Source organism: Haliotis cracherodii, unplaced genomic scaffold, assembly GCF_022045235.1.
Source record: "Haliotis cracherodii isolate W230 unplaced genomic scaffold, xgHalCrac1.p SCAF_6, whole genome shotgun sequence".
Classification (NCBI taxonomy): domain Eukaryota; kingdom Metazoa; phylum Mollusca; class Gastropoda; order Lepetellida; family Haliotidae; genus Haliotis; species Haliotis cracherodii.
In genome coordinates, this window is record NW_027266319.1 from 32,863,596 (window position 1) to 32,875,233 (window position 11,638).

The 11,638-nt window shown below is 36.8% G+C and overlaps 1 protein-coding gene across 2 annotated transcripts in view; it reads right to left on the bottom strand.

Annotated features, from left to right (window-relative positions):
* LOC139445395 (serine/threonine-protein kinase A-Raf-like) overlaps window positions 1–10,807 on the bottom strand; it is a 35,305-nt gene extending 24,498 nt beyond the window's left edge. For both annotated transcript variants that reach the window (XM_071226536.1, XM_071226535.1), the window contains exons 1-2: window positions 10,700–10,807; window positions 2,222–2,323 (exon numbers count right to left, since the gene is read on the bottom strand). In XM_071226536.1, the coding sequence (XP_071082637.1) occupies window positions 2,222–2,323; window positions 10,700–10,804 (207 nt within the window). In that variant the 5' untranslated portion in view covers window positions 10,805–10,807. The remainder of the gene's footprint in view (window positions 1–2,221; window positions 2,324–10,699) is intronic.
* Window positions 10,808–11,638: the final 831 nt, after the last annotated feature.

The window sequence follows — 11,638 nt, forward strand, 5'->3', positions numbered from 1 at the left end:
ATACTTCGCTGGACATGATGATTTACCATTTAAAATGTATTTCCTGCTCTCCAAGGAATTGTTTTATATGTAGAGGTTAAGATTAAAGTGTGTATTTTCTCGTAAACTAAGCCGGAACTAGCAATCAACTGTGCACACGTTCTCACAACAATCTACCGTGATTCAGTCAAAAAGTACCCGATGATACAACTTCAAAGAATTTTGATGCAATTGGCGGAACAAACTGTTTCTGAAATTATTATTTTATCAGGAATAATATATTCTAAAATCGTGTTATTTAAGTAGCGGCTTTTACTATATACATCTATAATGATAAGAACCATAAGCATAATACTTTGGTACAGTTGATTGTTATTGCAGGATATTTTTACATGTGGACAATTTTGACCAATCACCGTAGGGACTTCTTTTGCTACATGTATTTTGATTGCGACAATGTAATGTTCACATATAACAAATCAAAGTATGGCATTTATGATATATGTATCCATTCTCTGGTAAATAAAGTTGGTTTCAAGACACCAAAAGCGGTAATCTCACCGTGGGTGCTGTCAATAATGGTGAGTTGTGCAATCTACCGATCACGATTTCACCAAAATTAATGTTAACAATATGGAATTAAATTTTTAATAAAATTGATAAAATATATTCAAACATAAACATGATAAAGTCCAAATATACAATGAACACCATTTTATAACCAGATAGCATAATAATATAATTGCATTTTTCAGTTCAGATTTGTAAGGTGTTACGTGCTCGCGGTGATCAGCTGATAATGTTTTTTAAGATGAGGAAAAACATGTCAGTGTATACCTTGAGTTTATTAAAAATGTAAGTAAATTATGGGAGCTAATTGTTACCCCGCGCTATAACCGAGGTATTGAAGGGCGGAATAGCGAGGGAACACTATATATGTTATGAAAGTGACACTTGAGTTTATTCTTTTTGTTCATACATCCAGCACCTCAGATATGAGGTGGGCATGCCCAAAATGCAAATGTCCGATTGGCCAAAAAATATTTCAGGATCTCTGGCAAAAGGCACCAGTTAAGCTGATGAGCAAATAATTTGACAAATTTCAAAATAGCAAAAGGCGCTGATGGGCAGTGCATACTGTAGGATGGGTGGGTGGGGGAATCATAATTGATTCTGATGGAAACCTTTGAACAGAATTCCAGTCACAAAGCCTTGATTTACCTCTGAATAAGTACAAGGCCATACAGCATAGCTACCTCAACAAGGAATGAGCATGAAGTTATAGCATGTCTCTCTCCACATATTATATCTCCATTTGATCATGATAAATACATTGGACCACAATCACCAAATCTTTGCATCAGAAGTGACGTCTCCATTTGTCTTGACAAAGAATGGTCTCACTCAAGAATGTAATTTGATTGGTCAACTATTTGTAGTGTTATCTGATTCAAATTAGGCACAAATCAAAGCTATGGCCACAAATGGGTCCAGGGTATTATCACAATAGAATGGAGAAAAAATACCCTGAAAAATATGCTTTAAAAAGCCCATGGACATATAACATTTTAGTGAAACAACCAACACAGATCGTACAGGCAAACCAAGGATCAGAAACTAAAGAATAAACTAAAACTAAGAGTGAAAGCCAAGGGGTCCTCATCATGATAAGTTTAAATACAAAAATGTTAAGGATCAATAGATTACAATAATACAAATACAATAACAGAAACTGACAAAGGACCCCACCTCACACTGCTAAGGGACTTAACTCTGTCACCCATATATCCTGAAGTTTTCTGCTAACGCATCCATATAGTGCTGGATGCTAACACCATACACATTGTATTGAAGTACCGTATTTCCTCAATTAAACCCCCGGTTGTATGTATTTTTTTCATACCCTCATAACCTACAGCATTTAATCGAGGCTCCTCATTTCGAATTACAATTTCCGACAAATGATTCGCTCCTACACATCTTCGGGTCCATAGTTAAAAAGTTCTCTAAAATGCTTCTGCTAGCTGGGACAAAGTGCTGTACGCATTAAGTAGATTGATTGTAACAGAAAGAAAATAATGAGAGAATTCCGTGCATAAAAACTACAAGTGCCAAATCAGAGCCAGGCATTTAATTCAGACCCGATGTTTATTGTTTTCAGATATCCCGTACCCTGGTGTTTAATCTAGGAAGTACGGTACTTGTTTCTTGTTCCCTGGGACAATTACAGAGCCAGACTTACCTTAATATACATAGGAGGAGGATGCTGATGTCGGCCAAACTCAGCATTCATTTCCTCCAACTTTTGCCGAGTGACTTCAATAACTTTTTGTATGTTTTCAATCTGTAAGCAAAATTAAGAATAGATAAAGATGGAACAGTTGACAATGTGACATGTATACAAAGGAAAACCAGTGAAATAATAAATGTATCTAGTGGGAGTGGTTAAAACAACAACTTCAAACTACCATGACCCATGGTCACTGCAAAAAAAACCAGAAAAGAATGGACCAGACAAAACAGTGAATGATATCACGATCAACAAGCAACACACCTGACCCCCTCAGTCTCACGAACCATGACAAGCATGTTGCTGGAGACTAACCCGTAATCCCAACACAACCTCGGTTGCCTGCTTTGGATGAGCACTGCCAGTAAACACTTTATAGCGATCCACTGCAACTAGTCTTATTTCCGATTAAAATACTAGCTTCTGTTTGGTGAAGGAGCAGGCAATTATTTCCATGTACCCTAGCCCATCAGTCCGGGACTAAAACAAATTTCCAAATTTCACCATTGTTTTAGTGAGTGAGTGAGTTGAGTTTTAACGCCGCTTTTAACAGTATTCCAGTTATATCACGGCGTGTCAGCTTAATGTGGGAGGAAAGCCCGAAGTGATGAAGGTCTTAGACGTTTACCACTTCGGTGAAACCCACGAGCACGGGTATGGTGCTGACAAACCTAGAAACATAATTCGGGTGAACCAGGATTCGAACCCACAATCATAGGTTTCTGGCGTGCCCAAGGGACGCAACTCTGCACAGCGATTCGCGGCGCCTTAGACGACTGGGCCACCCGTGCCCCCCTTCAATCGCGGCGCTTTAGACGACTGGGCCACCCGTGCCCCCTTACACCATTGTTTTAAACTGCAAGGGCATTTTATCATGACCTGGTCCAGTGAAGCTTTTCAGTTTATTTCTAACATTGAGTAGAGGTACAAATTTCATGTAGTCCGCTGAGAAATCAATCAGAACACATCTTGGGTAAATGGCTTATCTCCCATAAGTAACGTTGATCTTCTGAAATAAACCTCACCTGCTGGCTCAGGGTACATGGGCTCACACACAGCATACATCACACCATATATCATTAGAGATCGTTTGACAACCTATAATGTAGCGATAAGTAGTAAGTACTGCAATCATGATCTGATAGATTTGTCAAAGGGAATTTCCCCTAATTCTGCACATTCCTACAAAACAGGTTTGGTACTGGTCTGTATCTGTGTATTTAACTTGGGTTTTTTTTATGATACATACTTAGCATGCTTAGTATTGATATTCTGGTTCGTTTGTGGTTATATTTCCCTTTACTTTTTGTTTTCTTGTGTTTCATACTACATATGACAAAAATATATTCATAATATATAACACTGCCTTGGATTTATCCAAGATTCCAAACTATGTGTCATTTATTGTCCCAGTTATGAGTTAAATACAAGTCACCTCTACAAAGCAACAACAAATCAGTTTAAAAAATAACAGCATGAGTTTGATAAATTTATTTCCAATTTGGGAATTTGTACTAAAACTTTCGGCTGACTTAGCACTGAATGTCAGCTTCTGAGAAGGTCCAGATAAATCCCTGCTTTACATCAATAAAAGCTGCCACGGGGATATTTATTCTCACTTCCAAAAACACAAAATGAAGTTTTTCTATAGTATGTGAATGCAGATGGTTTGTTACAGCCACTAGCAAAATGCTGTACAGAGAAGTTTTCTCCTAAAATTCAGTGGTGGGTGACGATGGGTTTATGCTGCTTTTAGCAATATTCCAGCTTTGGTGTGATGAGTGAACACCTTAACCACTAGCTTACCTCCTCCCCCATGTCATATAAACAACTAGTCTGCAATGGACTAATAAAGTTTGCAAATATACTCACCACCATAAGAAACGTGAACCATAGAAACATAAAGAGAAGTATGTACGTAAGGATGAGATGTTTCCAATGTGTACCAATAAATGACAAAACTAACAATCAGTCAAGATGGTCAAGTGTTACCACAGTCATTATTCTTATCACGATATGCTGCACGTGATTTCCAAACTTTGCACGCTAATCCTACACGAGAGAAATGGTGCATCTCGAGTCATGGATCTATGACATCACATGTGATGCGTTCACGAATGATGATTCACGGAACAAAACAGTATGTTCATTTGTGCATTGAACTAATTCAATATATCTTGAACATGAGTAATTCTTCATATATTAACCAACATGTATGGTATTCACATTTCTTTCGTCAGCAGGTATACTTGCAAAACCAGAAGCAGACCCTTCACCAATCTCATTAAAATCAGATCTTAGTTTTCGCTACCACTTAACAAAGATCTGAGGACATTCCATTATGGGTAATGTCAGAACAACCTTTCGTGAACTTTGACCGACCAATGAAATGACCGATAAGAAATCGACATTAGCCAATCAGAAGGCAGCTTTCTCGAACTCTACAACACCAGTTTCAAACTGGCGACTACACTTCGAAACATATTTTGACATATTCTCGATTAACAAAAAATTAAAACTGATCAAAAGAACATTCTGGAATGGTTTATATGGCCTAGATTGTATGGATATAATCATAAAACCTGTAACTGTCGTTCAGAATACCCTCTGTTAATATTCTGAGGTTGCATGATTAGAAAACACATTCCGACTATCACTTTCATGATCTGGTAAGCGATGCTCTGATTGGTTGGATGAAAGGTTGTTCTGACATGACCCGTAATGGAATGTCCTCAGATCTTTGTTTAGCGGCAGCCAGAACTAAGATCTGATTTTATTGAGATTGACTCTTCACTGCCATTTCCTCAAATGATGATCAAACTTCTAGTCCTAAAAGTTTAATGATAAATGCAATAACACTTTCCAAGAAAGTATAACCACAAACTTCTGAGTGAGGTTTTTCTATCACATGACCTTAACCTTTCATCATCTCAATACACGTACCAACACATTCCCTTGGAACATGTAGAAAAAGTTCATTGTAGTATATCTTCTAATGTCAATAATCTCTCCACCATATTCAAGAGAACAAATGATGCAACTACTATTGACAAGTATCTCAAGGTGACCTTGACCTTTGCCATAAATTAACTGTTGACATTTGAGTTGGTAGGATTTCTTGAAAAAGATGTAAACATAAAATTCCATTTTTGTAGAGATAACCACTTCTCATAAACTAATAATGATAGCCATGACAGCCATGTTTTACAAAAACCTTTGACTATCTCAACTTTTCAATGAGGGGGTCAATTAATGACCTTGGCCTTATCATGCCATATGCCAAAAGATTGTCCCTGGGGCATATCGAAAAGGTCTATGGAATAATAATCTCTAATGTCAGTAATCTAGTCATTAGAACAATGTATTAGTCATTAGAAAAATTATTGGGAACAGGGTGCCGTTGTACAAAGCAATCTTAGCGCTAAGATGATCGTAACTCCCATACTATAACATAGACTTACGACAGTCATACCTCCACTTCCAGTATGGGAAAACACACGCCTAATACAAATTCGATGTCTCCAGCTAAATTATTAAGAAAGTTATATGAATTTCTGATTCAATGACCTTGACCCTAATTTTCAGCCAATCACATGCTTGCCTAATATGTTTTAGCAGAACAGGTGGTAAATTCTGTACATGATGAACTACCTTAGAATGACCATTTCAATGATTGTGACCACAAAGGCCTCTCAAAACCATACTAATGCAAAGATCTCAGCATTATGTGTACAAACTTACATCCTACTATAGTAAACACTTCAGTTACAGCGGACATAATCTATTTTTGACCATCATGACCATGAGAGCATGACCACAAATGACCCCAGCACTTCAAAACATTCCTTAGGGCTTTCCACCATATAAACCCAAAACGTCCCAAGGTGGAATACAATGTAACAACAAAAACATAGCATACGCTACTCATTCAAAGTAATTCACCGCAACCTACAACATAGATTGTCATCACATGTGCACATAATTTTGTATTCAAATAACATAAATACAACAGACATAACACTTTAAAAAAGCACCCTCACCTTGTTCACAGTGACCTTGACCTTATACATAGGTCAATCACAACCATTTCCCAATCTCAGTTCTCCCTTAACATGACCAAGGATAACATATTCTAAGTTTCATAGCCCTCCACAGTCAAACCTTCATGTGTTAAACAATTTTCACCGATCAATGTGCCAAAAATTCACAGGGCTATACATGATATCTCTGACAGGACTGTGGTTGTAAAAAAGAAAGTGTGGCGACAGTGGCAGTCAGACAAATCCTAAAAAGATTCACCATTTATATAGGGGTGCTTGATGAAGTTAATTACATTGCAGCCAGCAATATTCAAGCTACATAGAGGCAGCCTGTAAACAATACATAGGACCAGGGAAACCATGGTTGATAGCATGATCAATGACCTATACCACAGAAGCAATGTGACACAAAAATCAGACAAATGACAAAATGTAACCACTTGATCCACATTATACCATTCTTAAGAACTGCATGCCATTTCTGATAAACCACCGCCTCCGTGGTCTAGAGGTAGAGCGTCTGCCCGGAGAGCGGAAGGTCCAGGGTTCGATCCCCGGCCGTGTCATACCAAAAGACATTAAAAGATGGTACTTGTTGTTACCCTGTCTGGCGCTCGGCATTAAGGGGCTAAAACAAGGACTGGTCGGCTCGGAGTCAGTATACTGTGTCTGAGTGGGGTATTCATGTTAAACTGCTGCATGGTATCTCAGTGAGCTGGCACTATAAATCGGCATCAGTCCGGACTAGTACAAGCAGCCACACAAACACACACACGTACATGCATCTTGCTATATAAGTGCAATGATCTTGGACGCGACGTTAAACCCCATTTCAGCGTTAGAAATTGGTAATAGTCCTGTAGTCCTTACCAAACTGCCCAATAGTAAAGGTATCCTAAGGACTAGTAGAAATTGACCCATTTTAAGGGTTTTGCTATATGTTATCATTATAAGGACTATTGGACAAAATCTGTTAGTTTCTGACCCTACATTTCACCTCACCACCTCTCTGATAGACAATGTGTTAACACAGCATTAGTAAGTTGGTGAGTATGGCTTTATGGTGTGTTTAGCAACAGGGCACACCAGAAATGGGCTTCACACATTGTACCCATGTAAGGAATTGAACTCGGCATGATAAGCGAGCACCTTAACCACCAGGCTACAACACCGCCTCTCACAACATAAGTGAAAGGGTTGGGTTAAAGGCTGATTTGAAAAGCATTTGTCATATATGGAGGAGTGAGTGAGTACAGTTTTACACCGCTTTTAGCAATATTCCAGCAATATCACAGCGGGGGGCACCAGAAATGGGCTACACACAAGGTGGGGAATCAAACCTGGATCTTTGGCGTGGCAAGTGATCGCTTTAACCACTAGGCTACCCCACTGCCCCCATATACGGAGGAAAACCCAAAGTAACTCATATCACAGACATTTCCCATTTTGTTAGCATGTTTTGTTGCATAAGCATGAGTGAGTAAGTTTAGTTTTAACCTGCTTTTAGCAATATTCCAGCAATATCATGATAGGGGACACCAGAAATGGGCATCCCATTGTACCCATAATCGGGGAATCCGACCCAGGTCTTTGGCTTGATGAGCAAACGCTTTAACCAATAGGCTTCCCCACTGCCCCCATAGAGCATGAGTAAAAAGATTTGGTTTTAGACTGATATGAAAAGCACTGCTGTCATACATGAAGGAAGATCATAAGCATTTATCATTTTGTTTTAATGCATGAATGAAGTTATTGTGGTTACAGACCAAGAACTATAATCAGGGTAAATTAAAAGCATGATCATAGACTGAGCGATGCAAATCTACATAGCAAACTGCAATCTGCCCTCCGCCTCCCCCTACACACACACACACACACATCCCATCTACTGTAACAGTAACACAGCACTCAAAATTTGAAATCAGAATTTATCTTGATCCATGACATGAGTAATTTTTTCGTGTTTCAGAAAGAACATAACCTCACAACACCAAATGTACTGCATTATAACAAAATTACAGCATTATCCTTGCCAGAGGCTTAGACACTTGAAGTTTATATTTAATCTCCAGAAAAGACATTTATTTATTTTTTGTAATGATCTCTTTATCCAGGGTTCAAAATACATTGTACACGATATAATGCATATTAATACATTAACTGTTTGCACATCATTTGTAATGTGATGATTGATATTACCAATGATAATAAATGATTTACTGCATTATATATATGTATCACATGATGGAATCCCTTTTTTCCCTTATCATAAAAACACAACAGTCATTCACGCTTCTCATACAAACACCATTTACACGCTCTCACACAGGGACGCGACAAGCACTCTCATACACACACACATATATCATATTCTCAAAGAGAGATCTCAAACCTGAAAAGACATTTATTAGTAAAACCCTTATTTATACAAAAAAACAAATTTTCAAATGCATGTGTTTGTACCAAGCTATCAACTATCTGTGTGCTCATTTAGATCCTGGGTTGGGACACAAATCCAGATGACATAATTCTCCAAAATGCAGTCTCACGTATGTCTATAGTCTGTTCAGTTGATTCTAAAAAGAAACAGTCTGAACTGTCTAGCTTAAGAAAGTTCATAACTACAAAGGTGTATAACACTACAACACATACAAATGATATATCTCACATAATTTCATTGCCACAAAATGTATATAGCGACAAGAGGAAGCTATAGTTTCACTGTTAACATGCTTAAAGGAGGCTCAAGGGGAAAGGTTCAATCATTCCCAAGCAGGAAATTTCTACTGATTGGCTCTTTTCATAAGGTGATAAGATCATCCAATACTAACAACCTAAACAACAAACCTTGCAAAAAAAATTAAGTGTGTTAACATTTGCATAAAAACAGTATTATTTCTACTCACAAGAAAACATTAGGACATGTTCATAATATTATTAATTTTTTTACTAAACCTTTTCCTATCTCAACAAATTTGAAGAAAATCTTTTGGACATTTTGGATGACAAGGTCTTTTCTAGAAAATAAACCCTGTTAACAGATACCACTGGCATAGCTATGGACAATGTTATCAATTCCTTCATGAATAAACTCATTGTAAAATATATTACTGGTTTAATTTGAGATAACATACACTTAGTAATATTTATCAACAGATAAGGCAATAAAGTGACAGTTCCCTTTAGTTTCAAAATCAAACAAAATAAGTCTAAGGTATTATTAGAAAATGCAATTGCAGGTCAATGACCGATTGTTATCCAAAATGTCTGAAAGATTCTTCTGAAAACTGAAAACTATAATTATGCTATAATTATATAATACAGAAAAATGTCCTATCGAACATTTAAAAAATCTTGAAAAGTTTCCTCTGCCATTTCCAATTGTCTCTAGCAAATCACTGTTACTACATACATGATAGATCCATATGTTATTATTGAAATAAAATTATTTCAATATATTTGTAATGACGTACATGTATCATGCATATTACCATGATGATAAAAATATGATAAATGTATGTATGACCTGTAACAATGGACAAAAAAAGACAACAATAACAATGTGACTGTTCAAATGAAAGGAGACGATGTAATACATAAACACAACGTCTAGAGCACATTCAGGCTAGCGTCTTACAAAAACATGTTTCCTAATGAATTTGTGAGACATGAAAATGCTTTTCATACTGGTGTTTTACACGGATACAAAAACAATCCCTACCCTGTCTTTTGACTACAACATGGTGCATGTTCGTGAAAAAATTAAACTGTTTTCAAAATATGGAAATGTTTGAACATGGTAAAAGTTACCACACTACACAATATGACACACTCTATGAAGTAAGTCAATCTCACTCACTAATATTCACTGAGCACCTGTCATCACAATCCTCCCGTATCTAGTAATGGAATGTATTTTTCTAAACCTTCTACATGGATCTAGATCACAAACGCTTATCGACTGTCATGATGCTATGTCAGTACAAATTAATAGAGCTAACTAATATTCAACATCCTAAAATAGGCTTACTGAGATATTTTTAGACACTTGGATTGTTGATGACTATCACTGCAACTTTAGACAAGCTACCGTCGAGTGACATCTGCACAAAAGCTATAGTGTCTATCTGCTAGTTAATTTAATCTAGATATTACCATAATTTGAAAACCAAACATGGAACCAAATACGCCAAGTCAATTGATAACAGGTTCCCTTAAAAGGAATGACAATGACACACACAATTACTACCTAAACAATAACATTTTCTATTTTATTTTCAGAAATTTGCATTTATGCCACTGGAACAGTGGAATAAAATGCACGCAAATGAAGAAATCAGGTCATCATTTTAACTCCAACATAATTTTTCGAGTAAATAAGAGATTATACCTCATCTTGAAGGTTTCCAGTAGTGTAAGCATCTTCCTCCCGTGGCCCTATGGTGAAACTTGTATTAATATCTCCGTTCATCGTCGGTTGTTGCACGACCGCCATCTTACATGCTTTGACGATATGCTCACGTGACCTCCTAAATTATCACTCAGTCTCGCGTTACTTCGACGCAGCTGTGAGATCAGCGCTTGCGTAGATGTTTATTTATCAGAAAATATTTGATTCCGTTTCATGCATGGTCAGTCAAATTTAGCCTAATTTGGTCGTAAATAAAACAGAATACACAGCTTTAGCGATCTATCAAATGAAGACTAAATAAAATCACGTTTTTCACATAATTATGGGAGTATGACTGATGTCATAATATATTTAATGTGCCATATCACATATGTATAAAGGTATACTAGATCTATATATAACATTATAAGATACAATATGGTATCAGAACAACTGCAATAAAGCACTCTACGTTATTTGATACTTTTCGTGAACGTTCTTGGTATAATTATTTATTGAGGATAAATAAATCAATTCAAAACATTACGGTTCGTGGAAAGATAGCATATCAAATGTGTCAAGGATTCCGTGTTAACGGTTCTGGTGTGTTATATATAATGAGTCCGAATGGCAAGAATAACATTGGCATGAGGTAAGTACTTATATTATAAGAGGATGATTCCACATGTCTTCGTTTCTTAATCTATGACCGGTGTGATGTTGGCCTATTCTGATCCGTCACATACATTTTGCAGATTTTTTTACAACCGCCACACTTTTAATTTATAGCTAAAAAAAACATATACTTATTAATGAACTGTGATCATATTTGCCTAATCTGTAATAATTAGTACTATTACGATGACAACTTCGTATGTATATTCTTCTTATGTATGACCGTATTTATCACATCAACTCTGTATAAAATGTCCAGGTTTA